Below are 22,982 nucleotides of genomic sequence, written 5' to 3' on the forward strand. Positions count from 1 at the left end.
GTCAAAGAACGCAGCCAACAGTTGGGTTATCTACATTTACAGAGCGGGAGGTACACGAAAGTCTCATCTCGGGGCCGACAGATACATACAGCTCTCAATCGGAAGATTGGACTCTGGCATGCAAAATGGTTTCATTGGCACGAGTGAAATGGGCATTTAACTTGTTTCATATTATTTATTCTCAAACTAGGGAAACAAACCAACACAGACCCAAAAAGCTTCCGACCAACCAGTCTAACTTCCTTTCTGCTAAAAAGACTGGAAAGGTTAGTAGATCCCTAGATGGCCACTTCACTGTAGGTAACATGCCTACCAGAACGGCAAATCCATGATTTAACGGCAAAAATTGAGAAGGCGATGTCCGATAAAGAATACGCCCTAGACGCATTCATTGACATCGAAGGCGCTTCCAAGTTTGCCCCATTCGCGGCGATTTATAACGCAGCAAGGCAGCATGAAATCGTTTCTTGAAAATTATACACAAAGGGAAGGAAATGTGTGGTTTACAGTTAACAAGGTAGAGATTAGCAAGCCCATCGGGACCAGGTCCGACATTGGTGTTATAATTGCCAATGAGGAACTCAAGTAAGGAAGGTGTAAGGAGAGGAAGGCCTTACACGTGGCCTCCGAATAGAAACGGAGAAAGGTTGTGGAGAACTCGGAGTTCTCCGAACGCCAGTTGGAGGTGGCAGTGGTTCAGAAGCTGCGACCTCGTACCATCGGGTATGACGTGCACTGCTGCATTAGTACTGATGATCTGATGCAGCAGATTCATGAGTATCACTTGGGGGACCAGACGTTCTTTGAGCAATTCAAGGAGGCGAAAATTGTTAGTCGTCCAATACGGCTGAGTCCTGAGGCAGTCAGAAACGCTGTGGTTGAGAGCACAACCGCAGTCATAGATAAGTTGGCATCCACCGAAAGGGTGTATGTTTAGTTACAGGGTCAGGTCGTATGATTTGCTCTCTGACTGTTTTATGTGTCTTGGGTTTCATCACCGCGTAGCAGACTGCCGTGCGTGTCTGCGCTCGTTGCTCGTAGAGTAACCATGTATCCTCTTCTTGCAGTAACGAAGTTCACTGCCGGAACTGTGCGTTCCAGGAACTTCCGGCCGGGTATATGTTCAGGTCGATGGTGTTCCCGATTTACGTCGCAAGGGTGGCTAGGATCAATACTGAACGCCATGTGGCTCCCACTGTTGCACCTGAACTGCACCAGAGTGGCTGCCGTGATGCATGATCTTGGCCAGAACATGCGGAAGTACAACATTAGCGGAGCCATGTTGCAGGAACCTTGGGCAATCAATGACTGCGTCAGAGGCTTAGCTGGGGACATGCGGGTGTTCATTGCTAAGGGGTCGGCCAAGGCGGCCGTCGTCGTTAATGATACGCGTCTAGATTGCGTCTATGTTGAGAGTCTCACTAATGAGTGGGGCGCATGTGTCTCAATCACGAGGCCTTTGGGACGGTAGTTTTGCTCGAGCATATACCAGCAACCGACACATTGGAATACGCGTGGGTGCAAGTGGGTGATATCTTGCTCGGATGGAGGAGTTAGCCGCCCGCTCTACCCTCTCAGAGCTTGTACTCTTGTCTGCTGATAAAAAGTTTGAACTGTCGGATGAGTGGATGTGTAGCGTCCATGATAACATGCTTACGAAGCCCGAACGAAGGGGTCGAAAGCACGTCACGTGGTGGACGAATTCTCTTCGTATTAAGCGGAGGGAAGTCAGTCGCCTGAGGAAAAGATTCCAAAGGATGTGCCCTCTAAGTGCTGTCAATCCGAATGGTGATGTTGACCAATTTAGGCTCGCCTATAGGCGAGGTGTTTTGTCTTATAAAGATCTGTTGAGGCAGTCTAAGGAAGAAGACTGGAGGGAATTTGTCGGTGAGGGTAGTGATGACCCTTGGGGTAGGGTCTACCGGATATTTAGAGGCAAACTTAGTCACGACATAGTCGGCATCAAGGTGAATGATGAACTTATGCTGACATGGCGTGATAGTATTTGTTTTTTGCTGAGTGAGCTATTTCCGAGATTCGGTGTCTCTTGGCGGTGCCGCCGAAGAAGGGAAAAAAACTCCTCCCCTGAGGTGTTGCGAGATCTGGGAGAGCATGGCGAGGCTCAGGTCTCGGAAGTAACCTGGCTAGGATGGGATGACTGGCGAGATTTACAAAGCCATCTGGCGGGCCACCGCATCTCATGTCCAATGTCTGTTTGAATGTTGTTTGCAGGAGAGTTATTTCCTTGCATTCTGGAAGACTGCCAGGATGGTTGTGCTCCTGAAGACACCTGAGAAGAATAACTTCTCTCGGCCCTTGGGAAAGGTCCTGGAGAGGATTATGGTCCAACGACTGGGGGTAAAAACATCCCATCGGGTGTCAGAGAGACACTACAGCTTCCGTACTGGCAGGTCCACCGACGACGCCTTAATGTATGTGAAGAACTTTGTTCTCCGTTGTCATAGCAAATACGTCCTAGGAATCTTTGTAGATTTCGAAGGCGCATTTGATTGCCTAAGTTGGTGATCCGTATTGGCGAACTTTGTGAGTGTGGCTACCAGGAATTAGCTTTCATGGTAGGAAAACATTCGTCCAAGGTGCCAACGAGAGTATGTGGGTGAATGTTGAGCGCAGCTGCCTATAAGGATCTATCGAAGGTCCATTTATATGGAGCCTGATGATGGATGAACTGTTGGGTGAGTTTTCCACCGTAGATGTGTTGCCTACGCGGATGATCTCCTTATTATTATTGAGGGGTACAGTCTACTTGAGGTCGAGCAACGGGGTACTGAGTACATGCGCATCGTTAACATGTGGTCTCTAAAAGTCGGTATCGCGGTCTCGACGGATAAAACCGTTGCGATGATGCTAAAAAGACTGCCTACATCGTCCGCACTTGGTTAAATCGAATGGAGTTTGTTTGAAATACCGGCAGAAAGTGACATACTTGGGAGTCACGATTGCGAAGCGTATGTCCTTTGATCCGCACCTGCGTGAGCTCAATCCACGGTTGACTAAATTGGTGTGTATGTTGAGGCGTGTGATGAGGTGTGAGTGGGTCTAAGCAGAAGAGCTGCTAGATCCATATATGCATGTGGAACTCTTCCTTTCATGTTCTACACACTGGTTCCCTATGTTGTATAAATTTGCGATGACCGCACAAGGTAGGAAACTGTTCTATGCTTGTCAGCGAGTGGCATTGTTAGCGTGTCTTTCTGCAAGTCTTGTTGGGTGTTCTTCCTCTTGATCTGGAGGTAGTCCGGCATGCCATGGCCTACAGATTTAGTAAGTGTGGATTAGGTGGAAGGTCTAGGACCGCTTGCGGCTAAAAGGTTGTTCGATGAGAGTGGCAGCTTAGATGGAACGAATGTGGAGAAGGTCGGGTCACGTATGAGTACGTCAGAAATGCGTCTGCCAAAGGGAGTTCCGACGTGGACTTCGGGCTTGAAATGGGCTTCCTCCTGATGGGGCACGGTAGCATGAATGAGATTCTCTTCTCGCGGAACCTTGCCTCCAGTCATGGTTGTGTTCTGGGTGGGGCAGACTCAGAATACCGGTTCCATGTCCTCTGTGTCTGTCCAGCGTACTGTGACATCCGTAATCTAGCCGACATGGACGTTCACGTGGTGAACGGTATGATTTTAACCAGTGCCTTGCTAGTAGTGATACACTTCAATGCGTTCATGAATTCGTGCGTGCCGCCCTCAGACGTAGGAAGGAGTCCCTCGAGCAGCTTCACCGTGGTGGACAGCCATCAGTCTTGTGTGTTTTGTGTTAGTATTGTCTTGTGACGTTTGACTGGAGGCAAGATTTCGTTGCGGTTCTCCGTTCTCTTCTCGTTGGAGAGTGCTGTCCCCACTTATTTGAGGAAGGCGATCAGACGCGAGCCTACAAGGAACTCATCTGAAGTGGCTCTTGCCACGAAGCCTCATCGGAGGTTATCTGATATTATGGGAACCGGGATGGCCCTCTGTTCTTATTATGGGCCCGTCACACGGGACATCCAACGTCCTATACACTACTTAATGCAGATGATGTTCTTCTAACGTTTAATAGCAAAAGTGATCGCAAGCAACATGTCCAAAAATGGCATAACCCCTCGTGCAACACGCTCTTAGATTGAATCTGAATAAAACTGAATTTTTGACAATTAATCCCCAGAAATAGGCACAATTACTGTCGGGGGTAGTGACCTGCCCAGAACTGAGCGATTTAAATATCCCGCGTCAGTGCTGCTATTCAATGGAGAAGTGCATTATGAAATTGTTTCACGCATTAGCGCAACCTGGATGAAGTGGCGTTCCACAATTAGTGTTCTATGTGATTAATGTATGAACGAACGTCTTAAATTTAAAATTTACGGAAATGTCGTCCGTTCTGTCGCTCTGTATGGTTCTGAGTGTTGGCCGACTATAAAAGACAATGAACGGGGTCTTGCGGTAATGGAGACGAAGATGTTGCGTTCGACTAGTGGCGTGACATGTTTTGATCAGATCCGAAATGAGGACAACCGATATGAAGTGTACCGATCGTGAAAAAAATGCGAGAGAGGCGTCTTCGATGGTATGGTGAGGTAATTCGCAATAACGAGAATTCACTTGCCAAGATTGGTCTGAACATCGAAGTCGATGGTAAATGGCCAAAATGCCGGCCGAAACAACGGTGGCTTGATACGCTGGATGGGGATTTGAAAGCCTCGCGATTGATCATCAGATCAGGCATTTGATAGTACCAAATGGCGAAACTGATCACGACGAGCCGACGCCATTTGTGAACGGGACAAAGGCTAGAGAAAATGAAGAAGAATTGTAATCATGGCAACAATTGCGTAATCATTTAATCATGCCCACTTCCAGATTGTAGTCTTAATCATAATCATGATGACTTTGCCCAACTCTGCTTCTAATCTTAGTCGGGACTGATTATGCTATCAGAAAGGTTGTTTCCTTCCCACATAGCTGGCCTATGGTTCGAGACAATTGGCTCTTGTAGAACGTTTCGCTGGCAAATTACGACTTCTTTCACATGGATAGGTAAGGTTAGATGAACAACATGAGTGCGACCTCCTCAGGTATCCTGTATATCTGCGTTCGAAATATGGTTGTCGTTTTTCCGAAGTTCTAGGCCAACTTAATCCCTCTTCCATGAATGAACCGTTGGTGAAGATTACCATGTCCGTAAATTCGAAGAACCCGTGAGGTTTGGTGCATTATTAGACATTTCCAAGCAGTTCCTCGTTTTCTGAGTTTACGTTGCGTACCTCTGCTAAAGGAAAAGTCTATATTAATCGAATTCAAAACTAAAGCAACTTATTTCAAGTGGATTCAAGACATACCGAATCCACTTCAAACGAGAGCAAGATGTTAACTCAATTAGCGTGCATCGTACTTCTAATTCATGCCAACGTATATGCCCGATAAGGCTCAAATATTTGCCAGGTACATTACGTTCTATAATTGCGCCTGTAAACTAACAACCGCTCAGATAGTCCATTTAATCTTTAACAAACCAGAACTAATAATTTCACAACGTCCTCATCACACATATCTGCGATGATTCATGCAGATGAATATTTTCCAGTTGATTTTATTCCCCTGACTTCCATTCCCAGACTCACTAGAGTCATTTGAATAAAGTTTGTAGCCGAATACTCATCAAAGTTAGCTCTAAAATATTGCCCCGGTCTTGTTGGTATAGACTATCATGAATAAATTGTTTTCATTTTCGCGTAAATACAAGATGTGTATTTTTGCAGATAATTATGTTGTCTTTATTATTAGCTTCCTGCCTCCGCAAATACGGCTACGGTTGGAAGATACGCAATCAGTCAAACATTATATAAAACAGTAAGTTGTCGGGCGAGATAGTGAGCGGAAATTCCGGTGCTTTCAATGACCTTAAGCAGCTCCATGAGCCACGGGGTTGCATTCACCATACTTGGCTCTCCTAATGCATTTTTAATTTCACACTTCCCAGGCTTGAGTACACATCATACCGCACTCATTGACTACGGAATTTTATGTCAGCCAACTATAAAGTGGTCTAGTTAAGATACATCTTTGTTGAGAGCGTATTTAGCATATTTTCTTTGTGCTAGTTTTAAGGTTGTAGGTAATGATATCATCACGCGAACTTTGCAGTTTTTCGAATCAGTTTCGTTGCTTATGGAATTGGGCTGCGTGGAAATGAACTGAAATGCCGAGGTGACCGTCCGACATGAACGTGGGTGCTACTTGTAAACATATTGAAAAATTAAAGATTGAAAGATTGGCGACACACCGATGTTCAACTGCTAAATTGCAAGTAATATCACGTCAAACCGAGAACGGGGTCAGTGTACTTGGAAATTCCTATCTGGGTTATGATTCGAGGTAAACTAGAAACTCGATTTCGGGGACGAAATCCAATTTACAATAAGCAACTGTGGGATAACCAGAGTAGTTTCATCTAAGAAAACGGAATGGCATTACTCGCATAGAAAAATCCTCAAAATACGAGAAAATGGTCCCGAATGGAATTTCGAAACGTATTGAAATCGAATTTTTCATGGTTAAGTATGAATGTAGGCCAAGCATCCTTGGTAATCCTCTAATACTTTTACAACTTCCGTTTGACTGAGTTTTGTCCAGTAAATGCAGCATTCATCAATTTATTACTTTTAGGTCCGCATTTCTGAACAATGTTACGTGAACTGTGCGTATATCCTTTGTTAGAGGATTAACGTTATTCATTCTGTGTATTTTCTGGACACAGGATTAAAACATTTTTACAGGAATTAATGTTACAAGCATGGGATTGTTGTGACATTGATGGAACCAGAGTTTTCCATGGGAATGAATTTTTTTTTCCTAAAATGAGGGAAGCAGGTTCTGGAAGGGAGACCTATTTCCCAGTCAATAGTTGAAGTAACTCATGCTATACCACACGGGAAGCGAAAACCGAGATAAAAGCAATCCGACAAGATTTAAAAATATTGAACGACCACAACAAAAAGGAGTGGCTCTCCCTTGAATCCTTGTTATTGATACGATACGGTTGATTTGAGAGCCTCTCGATTCCAAGTCTATCATCGACAAATATGGCGCATTCAATCAAGACGAGCCAACCCCACTGCCGACCGGGACAAAGGCTAAAGAGTCTGCACGTTTTTCTGTGTCTGAACCTGAGTTCCAGCGACCTAGTCGTGGTCAAACTGGAGCAGGGGGGCAGAGAACGTGTATATTTCCTCGGCTTACATGACTCACGACCGATCAGCTCCGCCAGAAGAACTACAGCATTTGACGAGCACTATATCAACAAAGAAGGCCAACCTGTTGATAGGCTGCGACGCCAATGCAAGGCATACGCTTTGGGGCAGCTTGGAAATCAACGAAAGAGGTGAGTCATTCTTTGAATTTATTATGACTTTATACCTATCGGTGTGTAATAGATCCAGTACCCCAACCATCCATTTCCCCAGTTTGGAGGACTGTGATGGTTGGGAGGGGATCCTTGATATCACCCTGATAATCGACAATGGGATTCTTAGAACGGAGGAGTGGAGAATGTCTAACCAGAGATCCTTCTCCGATCACAGTTAGAAAAGGCATTCGATATCGCCTTTATAGTCGCGTACCTTACAAAGTACAGCAAGAAGACACGGCCACCATGGTGGAATAAAGATTTCTCCAGCCTCAGGAAACTGACCAAGGAAATCTTCAACATCTGCTACAGACATAAATATTGGCAGCAATATTTGCCTGAAGAAGTACCAATCGGCCATCAAGATCCCCAAGAGGCGGTCTTGGTTGGACAGAACATCGAAAGCACCAACGAATCTGCGAAGCTTAGTAAGATTCTGTCTAAGGAGCATAAGCTCCCCCTCGGACACCACCTTGTCGTGGTGGGGGAGCCTGTAGTAGTTTACTACTACACTAAGGGTGTCCAAAAATATGAATATGGAAACGATGGATTTAAACTCTCCAAGTGGTAAGAAGTCACAGACACAGATCCACCCGCGACCATGAGCAATCATGTCGCGGCCGAGGCGCGGATTTTGGAGGCCTCACCACATTCATACTCGCCTACAGATCAATCTGTAGAAGGCATGCTTTCCGACTCAGTGGAAAGTTTGTACCTGGTGCCTACGGCGAAGTTAGACAGAAAGGAAAGTACGGAAACTTTCAAATTGGGAGAAACTGGAAATCCGACTACGGCTGAATTCTGCCTGTCAGAACCTTCTCCTTCATCCTTACCAGGAAGAGCGGAAGAACGGGAAGCTGGTGACGTGGACGCTACTGGTTTAACGCCGGTGTGTGGAAATGGATCCAAGCGATCCGGACACCGTGAACCTGGAAAGGCCCGAAGCCGACGGCAGAAGAAAGCACTGCGAAGGAAGATGAAGCACCTTGGGAATGAAGACATGGACGTGGCTGTACCACGAAGCGCGGTAACGCCCAGAGAAATCGGACACAAGGAAGCGGAATCTCCGGCGGAAGGTGGGGATAAACTGGAAACCCCGGTAAGATCCACACTGGACGCACCAGACTCTTCTGTCAGCAACAATAGACTAAGTTTATGTCGAAAAACATAAAGATTGGTCAAATCCACCTGCAGCATGCCAAAGCTCCCTCCTACCTGTTGGCAGCGAGAATGACAAAGCTGCAGGGTTTCCCCATATCTTTCTGGTGCAAGAACCGTGGGTTCGATTTAACAAAATCTGTGGCATTGGATCAGTAAAGGGGGCTAGGATCTTCTACGACGAAAGATCCATAAGACCGAGAGCTTGCGTCCTGATGTCAAGATGATGTTCCCAGGACTTAGCTACGGTCATCATACAATACCAAATAAATGGCTAGAGGAAAAACATCATAGTTGCCTCCGCTTATTTACCCTACGATTCTTTGTATTCTCCACAGACGCAAGAACTTAGGGATCTGGTGGCGTATGCAGAATCAAGTGGTCTCGAACTCTTAATAGGTTGCGATGCGAATGCTCAACATATTTGTTGGGGCAGTAGCAAATGCAATCCAAGAGGAGAGAAGCTATTTGATTTCATCACTTCAGCTGGTCTTATGACTGCAAACGTAGGGTGCGCCCCTACGTTCGTGGGACCGAGAAGAAGCGAAGTAATTGACCTAACAATCTGTACCCCAAAATTGTTAGAGTTGATTACACACTGGCGAGTGCTAGACGAGGTCTCATCACCGATATCTAGAATTCAATCTGACTATTGCGGGCGAACAGTCTGCAGCACAAAGACGGAACCCTAGGAAGACGGACTGGGCAAAGTTCAATGAACTTCTTGGCAATAAAGTACAGTTCCCTAGGCGACTAAGGACTCCTTTGGTGCTGGAAGATGAATTGAAAACTCTGAACGGCACACTTTTAGAGTGTTATGAAGAGGCTTGTCCTATTTCCCGGGGCCAAAGCGGTAAAACGGTTCCTTGGTGGAACCGAGAACTGCAAAACTCAGGAAATCAACCAGGCGACTTCTAAATCGTGCTTGCAAAAGTAACAAGGAGGAAAACTGGTTAAATTTCAGGAACTCACAAGGTGAATATAAGAGGCTTGTGAGGTGCTCGAAACGAGACTCCTTTAGAGCGTACTGTGAGGAACTGGAAGGCGAAAGGGAGACGTCAAGGCTGTGCAGAGTCCTCAAAAGGGATGAGTCGGCCAAGTTGGATTCTCTTAGAAAACCCGACGGTACTTTCACGAGCTCCAGACTAGACTCAGTACAGACCCTCCTGGAAGTACACCACCCGGGAGAACGGGTGAGAGAAGTGGTAGGGAGAGAGTTGACGGTTCTTGCAACCCCTTCAAAACGCAAGCGTTGCAAGGGGAACTGGAACACTGCGAAAGCGGTTGTTACCCATGAAAAGGTGAGAGCTGCCATACTGTCCTTTGAACATTTCAAAGCACCTGGCATGGATGGCATCTATCCGGCAATGCTAAAGGAGGGTATGGAGCATTTAGAGCGACCTCTAAGAAATATTTTTCGAGGATGTCTTGCTCTCGGCTACGTGCCTTCTTCTTGGCAACAGGTTAAGGTAGTTTTCATACCGAAACCTGGGAAAGATGACTATTCTAATCCAAAGAACTTCAGACAGATCAGCTTGACTTCATTCTTGCTGAATGGTTTGGAGAGACTGGTGGAGCGTCACATTCGTGGAAACGCACTTAGGTCATACCCACTTAGTGAAAACCAACATGCTTACCAACGTGGAAAGTCCTGTGAGTCTGCTCTTCATTCTTTGGTCAAAAACATTGAATGGTGAGTACGCGATGGGGGTGTTCGTGGACATTGAAGGGGCTTTTGACTGTGCGCCTTTTCAAAAACTTTGTGATGCCGCCAGAGCGCATGTTGTTGATGATGCTTTAATTAAGTGGATCCATGCTATGCTAACGCAAAGATTGTTGTGCGCTGAGGTAGGGGTCGATCGCTACCTGACTACTAAAGCGACGAAGGGCTGCCCCCAAGGAGGTGTGCTTTCGCCGCTTCTGTGGAGTATGCTGATCGACTCACTGCTATGCGAACTGCAAAATTTGCCAATACACGCTCAAGCTTATGCTGATGACGTGGCTGTACTTGCTATTGATCGGGATCTTGGAACGGTGTGTAGGAATATACAGCGTACCGTTGATTTGATAGACAGCTGGTGTCTTAGACATGGTTTGTCAGTTAATCCAAATAAAACCACAATAGTTTTACTCACAAAAAGGAAAAAACTGGATGGACTTTGTCTCCCTGAGATGAGGGGTACTACCCTTCAACTCTGCGAAGAAGTGAAATATCTGGGGGTCACTCTAATAAAAAACTTCTTTGGAACAAACATGTAGAGGTAAAGAATGAAACGAGCTCTCACAGCTTATGGGCTGTGCAGACGGACCTTTGCCTCGACATGGGGATTCAGGCCTCATGTGGTAATGTGGATATACAGAACAGTTGTCTGGGTATCACTGGTGCCATTAGCACGACATCCGGCGCAGCTCTGAATGCACTACTCAATTTGCAGCCACTGGATATATTTATTCAAAGCACTGCAATGAGAGCAGCTCATAGGCTAATTCGATTAGATCTATGGGAAAACAACGGATGTGGGGGGCACAGAGCATTGGAAGAGTTACTGGGAGGAGTGAATCCAGTTCTTACAATGCCTTCCGATTCTCGTGTCCCCATACATCTGTTTAGTAGAACATATGTAGTTACCCTGAAGCGTAGAGAGGACTGGGAAGACCCAGAGGAATGTGTGGCGGGATATACGGAAGTCTTCTACACCGATGGCTCAAAAACAGAAGAGGGTTCTGGAGCCGGAGTCTACCTCTCGAATAAAAACGAGAAGTGGGTTTTTCCTTTGGGACAATATGCAACGGTTTTTCAAGCCGAAGTTTATGCGATCCTAAGGGTGGCAAACTGGGTGATTGACGAGCGGTTGAAGAGCAGGCGCATCGCAATCTGCAGTGACAGTCAAGTTGCACTGAGGGCATTGAGCAGTCCTTTGATCACCTCGAAAATCGTTCAGGAATGCAGAAACCGTTTGAACTCTATCTCTAGATTCAATACGGTGGAACTACTCTGGGTACCTGGTCACTGTGGCATAGAGGGAAATGAAATCTCGGACGCTTTAGCGAAAGAGGGGTCAATCTCCCTATGCCGGGACCGGAGCCAGCAATTGGGGTATCAGTAGCATTGGCTAAATCTGTTTTCAAAAACTGGGAACAAGTTTCCTATAATGACAGGTGGCAGAGCTTAAATGCTACTCGACACACCAAACTTTTCCTGCCAGAACCCAACATACGTACCGCAAAGTTTATCCTGTCGAAAAGCAGGAGGACTTGCAGGTGTATTGTGGGCATTCTGACAGGCCATAATTCACTAGCTGGGCATATGTTCAGAATAGGAATTACCGAAAATGATACGTGTCCCTCCTGTAATGGGGAAGCGGAATCCACGGAGCATTTCCTATGTGAATGCCCCGCCTATGGACGCATCAGATCTTTGGTGCCGATGTCCTCCAATTGCGACGGGTAGCATCACATCCACTAACGGAAATCCTGCGATACGTTAACGAATCCGGAATATTCCGTTGGACGGGGGAAGCGAGTACAATGGGCCAACATGGCCTGAGTGCTCAGAAGCTGTAGCTTCTCCCCCACCATACATACACACACACACACAAGGAGCATAAGAGTCCATCCTTCCCTAGAAAGTCGGAAGACTCCTGGATGGAAGGTTCTGGTGAAACCTTAGAGCTGCTGGGTCAAACGCGCAGGACTGTGAGCCAGAGTCTTGCTTGGAGGGTTTGTGGTCATCCCATCCGCGCGAAACTATCAAATCGATAATTACCGAGGATAAGATTGGCTGGGACATAAAAACAACTTCTCCGCATATCAATCTCCGGGTATGACTGGCATTATGAAACCACAGGAGAGGATTGTGCCTTGGCTTATTGAGATTTACCGAAGCTGTATCTCTTTATTATACGTACCACAGTCCTGGAGACGCGCACGAGTGATTTTTATACCGAAAGCAGGCAGGCGCGGCCATGAATCCGCGAAGGACTTTCGATCAATCAGCCTCACCTCTTTCGTGCTGGAGACCCTAGAGCGCGTTCTGAAAATCCACTTAAGAACGATTATAGAGAGAAAGCCTTTCTATCGTCATATTATAGCATGCCTACCTCAAAGGCAAATCCACAGAAATCTCTCTCCACGAGGTAATTGGCACGGTGGAGCAGTCACTGCAGTACAAACAGTATATCCTAGCTGCCTTCTTGGATATAGAGGGAGCTTTCAACACCATCATAGAAGCCTTGACTATTAGATTGGATGGATATAATCCAATGCGTAAGATACCCCACGCATTGCATTAACTTGTACAACTGTGGAACTTTATGTACAATGGTGTACTTAACCTTCCGGTTCCGGAGGAGGCCACGGTGGCGATTACGCTAAATATATAACATTGGTTGTAGTCGCAAAGCATCTAGAGGATACTGAGTTATACTCTCGCGAAGCAATCAGTGTTGTTAAGGCCTGGTTAGAAAGCGCCGGACTGTCATTTGCGGAGGAAAACACGGAAGCGGTCCTCATCACAAACCGCCAGAAGCGAAATTACGCCCGAATTTGAATCGGCAACCACATAATCACTTCCAAGTCGACCATCGAATACTTGCTAGTGATGATAGAAACGAAGTTGAGCCCTGGCTAATACCGAATTTGGAAGGACCACGGTATACTTGCAGGCTACTTATTGCCAGGGTGATGAGCTCCTACTTGTTTGTCCCTATTTGAGAAAAGGCATTTCGCACATCATGTAATGATCATAAACTGAGTGTGGTCTATAGGAGGACAAGCCTAAGGGTGTGCTATGCCTTCAGAACGGTCTCAGATTAGACTGCATTCGTCATCTCCGAAATGATGCCAATTGACATCTTGACGGATGAGTTGACGAGTGTATACAAGGTTAGACAATTAAGTAATGAGACTGATTTTATTGCCACGCTTGTGGTAAACCTGCAACCTTCAAATTCCCTCCCCTTTCCCGATATCTCCATTGATATATTTACCATCGCTCTAGCTTGTTTAGTTCGCCTGCTGTGTCGTGTTGAGTAGACGTGTGTTGGTGGTGCTCGTCACGAAAATGGAGAAACGAACAACGCATCGCGATAAAATTTCGCGCCATATTGGGCGAAACAGCTTCGGAAACATACGCTAAAATTGTAGAAGTGCATGGGGACAGTGCTCTTAGTCGTGTCCAAGTGTTTCGATGGCATAAAGAGTTTAAGGAGGGGCGTGAAAGCATGGAAGACGAGACGCGGAGCGGGAGACCGGTCGAGGTGCGGGCTGACGCGAATGAGCGCCCTAATCCGTGGAGATCGGCGATTAGCAGTTCGAATATTGGCCTCGGAACTGGGTATGAACCGTGAAATAGACAAATTTTAAGAGGCGATTTCGGGATGAAAAAGTTGTGCGCGAAGATGGTTTCAAAGAACCTTTCTGAACAGCAAAAGCAGCTTGACCGTCGAAGAAACTGTTTGGAACAAGTGGAAAACGACCCCACGCTCCTTGATCAATATGATATGTCACCCTGTGACTTTTTTTGTTCCCTAGAACAAAATCGGTGGCCAAAAGGAACCCATTTTGAGTCAATTACGGACATCCAAGCGGCCGTGACTCGCGGACATCCCAGTCGAAGCGTTCCAGAAATGTTACGAAGAGGGGACTACTTTGAAGGGGATGGCAGAGTTGTAGAATTTTTAAATATACGGTTTTTATGGAATCAGTCTCATTTCTTAATTGTCTAACCTCGTACAATCTGAAGTGAGTCTCTCCATTTTCGGAGACGAAGAACGTCAAGAGGAAGAGATCTGTAAATAAATGGCAGGAGCGTTAGGACTATTCGGGAAAGGATAGGCGGACACACAGGCGGATCTCTACCAGATTAATTATAATCTCACCTAGTTTCTGTCGGGGCATGGGAGATATCGCTAGTACCTCTACATGTTCCAATTGGACAATTCGCCCAATTGTCGAAACTGCGAGGGAGTCCCCGAGGACCCACAGCACATATTCCTCCACTGTCCGAGATACAGAGAGACGAAAGGAGAAACCTAGAGGAAACTTTAGATGAAGCACTGGCACCGGAAAATGTGGTGAATATAATGCTAACATCGCAGAAGGATTGGGATGGGATCAACTCATCTAGGGCGAGCTGCGAAAAGCGGAAGAGGTGAGGAAGGCGCGCATAGAAAAAAAAAAGAGGCTAAACTGAGCCAACACCGCTCCGTGATGGAGGTTCAACGGGGCAGGAGGGGAGTCGGAGGTGGTTTCAGCGGGTAAAAATCCCCCACTCTGGCGTGTCCAGGCCAAGATTTCCACCTCTTCACAAAAAAAACCAGACAGACAGACATTAATTCGATTTTAATAAGGTTTTGTTTCACACAAAACGTAAAAAGAGCGGAGAGCGCAACCCGGCAGACGAAGCAATGACCTATTGACCTACTGAGCTCGCCAGAAGAAGATAGTCTTATTTGTGGGGACTTTCCACCCTCACTCGTTTTCAGTAAGAAAGACAAATGAATGTAAGTCACACCGCAACCTTCCTAGTATCATGCAGAGTTCATTACTCCACGTATTCGTCCACAATGCAGCGTCGTTGCATAATTCCACCTCAGCGTACTTTGCCCTGCCCAGCAGAAACGATACAATCGAAATTCGGGTGGCTCCAATTACGGTTATCAGCACCGTTTTTGCACTGAATAATTCTTATCAATGTTTAGCCCAGACCCAATCGAGCTGAGTAAATAGTCAACAGGTTTTATCGACTATTGAAGTCCGAGTGCTAATCTCTAATTACATCGGCGCCAGAAATGTGACTGTGGAACAGATAAGGGAAGGTAGGGCAGCGTCAGTTCCATCAATTCCAGGAACAGAAAGGGAACACTCATCACTTCACCTGAAGACAAGACGATCGATGAGCGTAGCATAGCCAGCGAGCCGGCGTCGCGAATTTGCATAAGCAATCAAAACACAAAACCCACAACAGGCGGGCGGGTGTCAGCCACTCTCGTCCGCTCCGCAGTTTATTGTTCACCCAATCGGTACGTTTGTGACACGGCGGATTTCCAAATCGGCCAGCGGCGGGCGGCGCGAAAATATGGCAACAGCGGCTCGGCTGAGTGTAAGGCCCAGCGCGCTTAGATTCGTCATCGAATTGCAATTCGCAATCTTTGGATTCTTAAGAATCGCAAAGTGAAAACGCCGTCACGATGGCGGAGATGACGACGTCACGCAGCCAGTTTAAGTCGCGACCCGTTACCTGAGCGGAGGTTTGCAGACGACCGCAGGTTTCCCTTGAGGGAATGCGAAGTTGGCGGCAGGGTTGCGCGGGCCAATGAATTAGATTCTCCAGGTCATGCTCTGGCTTTTTCCTTGCCGACTTCAAGGAGAATATGCGGGACGCCAGCACTGCCCCGAACGGGGCAGGTAAAGGCAAACAACTCCCGCGCCACCCCGTCAACACTGGGCACCTTCCGCGACGCAAATACCATAAAGACACTTCTGACCTTGCCTGGCGAGGCGCAATCCCAAGTTTCGCGTTCCTCGGCTTGTCGGGCTGCCGTCGCGGCTCTACCTTTCTTTGTGCTCCGTGGCCAGGGTAAAGACAATGCGTGCAAACCGTACAAAAAGTCAGCCCCGAGTGCCGTGCATGATATTCGCAGGCGAGAAAGCAACAACAAAAGCAAAGGTGAGTTCCCGTGATGGAATTTAGCGCGACTGCGAGCAGGGCCCCGGGCCCGGTAGAGCCCGCTTCGCTCCAGGCTTTGTCTCGTCGTTATCTTATTACCTTTTAGTCCGGTCTATTAACGAGGAGAAGGCATTCGCGACGACGACATGAATCCAATTCAATTCAAATCTGAAATCCAGTTACGTTTGCGTTCTTGACGTTCAATCCCAGGTCCGCATTCAATTCGAAAATCCAGTGGTTGGTGGCTGCTGTCATCTCTGTCTGGCCAGCGGCCCAGCACTTGCACTAAACACTGTCCACCTCACTCTAGCACGCACACACTTCCACTGGTTGCATTTGATGATTGACGGCCCAACAAGTAAATGATGATTATGTTTTCGCTAATTGCAGGGTTAATTACGCAAAATTCCCAGTAAATTGTACACCAGCACCTGTCACTCGCGTTCTACTTTCCCCTTCTAATATTTCCACTAATTTTTTCCAAGTATTTCCGCTGGAAATTCAGTAATTAACACGCGCAGCGACCCGACAACGAATTCAACAACTCGGCGTTCTTATTTAAACTGACGCAGAGCGCAGACTGGCGCTTCGATCGTTGAAATGATGATAGGTGTGTTCAGGACAGGGTAACTATGAAATGACGCTAAGTCGGAGGAAGAATTGCGATTTCTTGGAATAGGAATTTGTGTAGGAACAGTGATTTCCACTAATTGTGTTTCGGGCTGTGTTGTTTTGTACGTAAATTGACGTTATTTGCACTTGAAGGGTTTCATCGTTATTCGGGACAATGCCAACGGTCAACTGCCAGTTTTAGGCGTTATTTTATCCAAAGATTCAGTCAGATGCGCCCAGGCTGAGTGGAACGGGTTTTTGTTCATGCTGGTTGTCTTATAGATGCATGTTCCCGATTGGATTCACCCCTTGGATAAGGTCGCGTTGATTCCGCCCAGGGTGCCTCGACTAGATGGAACTGGTTTTTGTTCATGCTTTAATTTGACACGGTTGGTTGGATACTATGCTAAATTGAGATTTCAATCAGACCATTTCGATGTTTCTGTAAGTGGTTCATACATTAAATGAGGTGATTTTCCTTTCCCCAGTTTATACCAAAATGTATATGATTCTTTTAGGTTCGCTACTACTCTAAGATAAGTTTCTTATCCCTTGAATTTGTACCGACCCAACATGGCAACGACATAAACTTGGTAATAAATCAGAACGTTCTCGTTGAACATCCGCGGATATCGTGGAGAATCCCCCGATGAGCATAAGTACGATACTCTTAAGAATCCTTTAGTTAGTACATATGCGTGCTCCGTGGACGGCGAGCTGCGGGGTCTATTGACGGACATTGAGTTTGGAGACTAGAAATCAAGTCAGCTTTTGCGCAGCATGAGAGTAAGGGCTGGCAACAACGTCAACGATAATATTGTAAAAACCGCATTGCTTCGAGCAAGCACTGATCCGTCCATGAGTTCCGGGATCAGCTAATCGTAGGTTAGGCCTCGGGGAACTGGGGTAGGGGCTTTGTCCCCGAGGGTATACCCGTTCCTGACTATTGCGGCCCGCTCCCTTGCACACGTTGCGCTGCTAAACAATTTAAATGGCGAACAAAAACAAATCAAACGAGGAGATAGTGGAAGTGGAGAGTGAGCTGGCTGCGTTTATTCGCAGCACGAAAATGCGCAGCTCGCCCCAGTGTTCAGCGAAGGATGCATCAAGAGCTGAAATACCCTACGAGACATCGGGACGCGCAGACGGCGAGAAGGACTTGCAAAGTGATGCGGCACTTGCAACGGAGACAGGAACCCAGACCATATCACGCAATGCTATAATTGCGGAAAGAGACAGTAGAAACTGCCGAAACTAACCAAATGGTTTCGAATACAAACCGAGTGGGAGGGCTGTCGACTACTCTGGCGTAAGCTTAAGAAAAAGGGCTTATTAAGTAATGCGCGGGATGCGATATGCGAAACGTCAGCAAAGGGGTGAAAAATTGGCTAATGGAACTGGATGAGCTCCTGGACAAGATTGCATATTATAAGTGGACATGGAGAGTAAGAGAAAATCGACAGGATGCAGAAACAACTGCGCCTGCCGACGAGAACACTACGAGTGCCAAACGGATCGTAGACAGCCCCTTGCAGAGCGAACTGGGGAAAAAACGAAAGAAGGAAGGGACTTCTGAAGGAGACTTCACTTAGGTATTCTCCAGGGCTCAAAAGGAGAAGGCGAAGAGGAACAAGAGACCACAACACGTCGCGCCATTGGAAAAACCTCTGCCTAAAATTAAGGCGAACACGAAGCAGAAGCAGAAGACGGAGCACTAAAAGAAAAGGTGGGGACACGAAGGAGGACTAGACCGCCAGCTCTGCTTATTAAGCCGACGAGATATCTTACGCTGAATGAGACGATGCCGAACTCTCGATGCAGGCTTTATGCTTTGGAGGACGCTTTCTAAAGGCACAGATGGGGGGATCTTGGTCGGGGGTGATTTCAATGCGCTCTTTCTGTGCATGGAACATCCCGAAAGTGAACACAAGGAGGTTTGTCGAAACTCTTGGAGCAGGTGGGGCCGCGCTGGAGGACGTAGTGCAACTTCCCCTAACAGAAAAGCGGAATTGAAATTTATGAGCGACAGGTTGTGGATAAAATCCGTATGAGTGGAGATGCACCAGTCCAGAAAGCCTATAAGGGCAGTATCTATGGTACAAAAAGAAGACGTGGAGCGATGGCGTAGGCCAGGACGCCAGACAGTTTTAGGGCTATTGAGTTGATAGACATCGGCGCAAAACCAGTATGGCAGGAGTTCCTTACTAAGGTAGACCCAGACCAGATACTGGTTGGTGCACCGTTGATGATGGTGATGACAAAAGTTCAGGCAGGACCTTTTAATGTCAGTCTTCATGGGCGACTTATACCTCTTCAGGCAGTGCTTATATTGATGCCAGTATTTGTGCCTGTGGCAGTTATTGAAGACCCCACTGGTAAACTTCCTGAGGTAGAACTGATCTTCCACCATGGAGCGATATCTTTCTACTGTATTTTACAGAGCATGAGATTTTGGACGAGGCTCCGAATGCCTTTTCCAGAGCCTCGACCTTCGACTCCTGTTCGCTTTTCCCCACCGAGGAGTTGCTTTTTAATTACTTGTCCTCCAGTCGATCTTCCTCTACAGCAAGGCTTAGACTGAAGATTGTGATCTAGAAAGGCCACTGATCAGACACTCTCCAGTTGTCCACCCTGTAAGTCCCACTGGTGGTAGGGCCGCATCAAGGACTTCCTTCCAACCGTCACAGTTCCCCGAGCTGGGAAAATGGAGGGTTGGTGAACTGTCCCAAAGCGTGTACTTTTTTCGCTGAGATGAGGAACGTCAGATGTTTTAGCTTTCCTGGAGAAGTTGATTAGCCGTGTGTCATGTAAGCCATGTAAGGTGATATACATGTTCTCCGTTCCCGCCTGCTACAGTGCGACCTCGGTTATGTATGCGTTTCTGACGCCAAGCGTTACGAGGAGCACCACCCGTCGAGTTCGGCGCTATGTGCCTCGCCTGCCGAACGGCATCCACAACTTGCGTGACGGCATCAACAGTAGATCTCCCCGCTCTAAAACCGAGCTGCCGGGGAGATAAGTCTCCGGCACCGCGCATTGCTTCAGCAAGTCTACTGTTATTGGGCTTTCCGAGCGCTTTTCCAGCATTGTCAAGTGGGCGGTATGAAGACGGCAACTCGGGATCGCCTTTCTCTTTGTGGATCAGCGCAAGTCTCGCCACCTTCCAACGACCAGGAAAGTGCCCTCTTTCTGACAAGCGTTGAATGCGTCAAGCATTCGGTCTGACCGGTGTTGGAATACCAGTTTGTGTACCTCTGCTGGAATACCATCGAGTCCTGGCGCCTTCTTGCTTTTCATAGAGAGAATTGCCTGTTCCAACTCTTCTATATAGAAAAGTGGAGAGTCCTCCGCGCTCTCCACGCCGACGTCATCATCCTAGATAGGGTGGCTGGGAATAATGCCCTTACAATGCGGTCCATCTGCTCGGTCTTAAGTGAACAGGGTTTCCGCAGAGCCCCGATTTTTCGGGTTACCAATCCCCACGGGTTCTCACTCACCTCTTCGACCAGATATTGCCAGCAGCGAGTTTTGCTTTTATTTATTGCGCTGCGGAGTCCCCTTTTGGATGATTTTGCCCCGTCATTATGATGCATGCCTCCTCCCGGTCGCTTAGACGTCATGTTAAGCGGCGGAGCTTGTGTCACTCCTTCCGGAGCTCTGCGATTTTCACGGTCCTCCAATACATAGAAGGTTTGCCATGTCTTGATGCCCTTTTGGACATCAACTGTGGATGTCCCTACTTTACAATCGAACTGCTGTGGGGACAACTCTCCAGTAGTACGTGTCGTTTCAACGAGCTTATTTCGGATGAACTTTTCGAGCACTTTCCCAGCACTGTCAAGCATAAAAAGTGGTCGGTATTAAGATGACAGATCGGCTTTCTTCCAATATAGAGTATCTGCGTGTGATCCTTAGTTTTAAGTGTAACATAGAACCGAGGGTTAAGAAGGTCTGTATAGCCTTTTGCGCCTAGGGGGATCTTTATAAGAAAATGGGGTTTTCGGTCGAGGGCGGCTCTCCGGATGTACACAGCTGTGATTCTTTTCATCCTAACACACGGCTCTATTGTGTAGTGACAGGTGCTGAGCAAGAAGTCTGTAGTCCTGTTTAGCAGATGCCCTCAATGTGATTTCTTATTAAATCTGGTGTAGCTGTGCACTAACTAGTTTAGAGTGGGGGACTGACGATGTTATGCAAAGTTATGATACAATATTCTTCACCGACGGATCAAAAATGGTCTGTGCAGTACGTGCTGAGGTTTCTCGGATACACACAGTGCAGCTGAGTCGTATGGTCTTTCAGGATTCGCCAGTTCATTCCAGGTGGAGGTGTTGGCGACACTAGAAGCCTGCCGATGACTGGGGCATGATCGGATCTCGAAGCGTAATAATCATTGTCTTCAATAGTCAGGCTGCCATTAGGGATTTTTACTCAGTGCCCACATCCTTCAGATCTGTGGTTCAGTGTGGGGACGCACTGAGCAGTCTCAGTTGTATGTACTAAATCACCCTCCTTTGAGTTCCGGGTCATGGGGGGTTGTTTTCGGACTGGCCAGGCGGGTTCTTGGCAGTCCCTTGGTGGACACAGTCTGCATTCCGCTGATGAATGTCAGAGGCGGAATTTTCTCGCACTACTCAAGGAGGATTTAGAGCGTCTATAACAAGGCCCTATATCAAAATTTTTTGGGTCAGGCGCACGCGAATGCATGTAAGATTACGGTGGTCCAGATTCTCTCTAGGCTGTCAGACCTCAAGTGTGTGTCAGTGGTTACATTTATGAAACTGAACTTAGGTTCTGACGGACTTGAATAATTGACTTTTTTAAATTTTCCGACTATGAAGTATAAGGTTTGCCGTCAACTCTGGGTTTTTTCTTTCATTTTTTAAGACTTTGGTTCATTGCTATCTTCATTGGAAGGTGGGGCCTGATTCGTATATGTTGGACGTAAGGCTCAGCATTTGAGGTATTTCTCGCCCAGGATATCTCCTTTTTACGATGATTTGAGGTTGGCAAAATCTAAGTAAAACAAACAGGATATTCGAATAGACTTTTATTTGGGAGCAACCACAAAACCTTCTCTCACGTTTCAATTGTACTTATGATTTCCAGCATGAAAAGTCAACTTTCGGTATGTTCTGGCACTTCACTGGTTGGTTCCTGTAGAGAAGAGAGAAGTCAGTTTCGTCTAAGATAATGTCCTTAATCCTTACCCTGGAAATTCTCCGGTTAAAAATGCAAACGGTTGAATATTTACGATAGGTTCAATATTATCACAGATGATGCGGGCTAACGTAACTTTGCGAATTTCCCGTAATTGGCAAGGAGTCAGATATCCTGGGTTGATTTTTGGATGATTGCTGTAAAAATATCGATCACCTCTTTTGAAACGTGAAAATTGTTCAGCAATGATTTCGACGAATAACTGGCCGACAACGGCGTCTTGGAAAGGATCTTCAAGAAGGCCGCCAACCCACAAATCAACGTCGTCCGGGTGCCTATAGACTAGGCGGAGCCTGGATGCCATCTGTTGAAGGAAAAAAAATCCATTAATTTCTGGAAAGTTTCTATGACTGGTTTATCTAAACTTTTGCTATGTTCCGTCCAGGATTGAGGAATTTCGCCAGATGCTGGCCCACGTTTTCCCTGAAAGCGGTTATAAGACGGTTTTTGGCCTGAATATAATTCACACTTAATATGGGCAGATATGATACAGCATCTGAGGAGTAGTCTTTGTCTGACGTTTCTTCTGGTTTTTATTGTCACTCGTACTTTATGAAAAAAAAAACATATAGAGATAGTTGAGGCTAGGACCGCTCGATAATACGGAGTTTAATAAAGCCCCTCCCCAATTAACACCAAAATGAAGTTTACATGCTCGCGTACATTATTTATTTCCCTAAACGCCCCCCCCCCCCAAACCCTTTATTATCCCTATTTTCATTGAAATTTCGATTCTGGATCACCTAGGAAACTCCGGGTTGGAAGGAATTTGCCCACCTCTTCTCGTCAGGCTTAACAGAGGAAAACTGTCACTTTTCGGTGGAGCTGAAGTAAGAACCTAGAGGACTGAGTCCTGTTGTCTCATTGAAGAGTAAAAACGTCACTTCTGATCCTGATTTTGGTTAGGTCCTGTGCCCTAAAA

The 22,982-nt window shown here is 46.7% G+C and overlaps 2 protein-coding genes across 5 annotated transcripts in view; both read right to left on the minus strand.

Moving 5' to 3' along the window:
* Positions 1–16,875, minus strand: part of LOC119660448 (afadin) — a 110,881-nt gene extending 94,006 nt beyond the window's left edge. For 2 of the 4 annotated variants that reach the window (XM_038069004.1, XM_038069001.1), the window contains exon 1: positions 16,328–16,832. The gene's annotated coding sequence lies outside the window, so the exon portion shown is untranslated. Of the gene's footprint in view, positions 1–16,327 lie in introns of all 4 variants that reach the window. The other 2 variants (XM_038069005.1, XM_038069007.1) reach the window with 2 other exon arrangements.
* A 5,000-nt stretch (positions 16,876–21,875) lies between these two features.
* LOC119659447 (chorion peroxidase) overlaps positions 21,876–22,982 on the minus strand; it is a 36,636-nt gene continuing 35,529 nt past the window's right edge. Inside the window, exons 9-10 of the mRNA XM_038067531.1 lie at positions 22,051–22,364; positions 21,876–21,997 (exon numbers count right to left, since the gene is read on the minus strand). Coding sequence (XP_037923459.1) covers positions 21,937–21,997; positions 22,051–22,364 — 375 coding nt within the window. The 3' untranslated portion in view covers positions 21,876–21,936. The remainder of the gene's footprint in view (positions 21,998–22,050; positions 22,365–22,982) is intronic.

Source organism: Hermetia illucens, chromosome 6 (genome assembly GCF_905115235.1).
Source record: "Hermetia illucens chromosome 6, iHerIll2.2.curated.20191125, whole genome shotgun sequence".
NCBI lineage: Eukaryota > Metazoa > Arthropoda > Insecta > Diptera > Stratiomyidae > Hermetia > Hermetia illucens.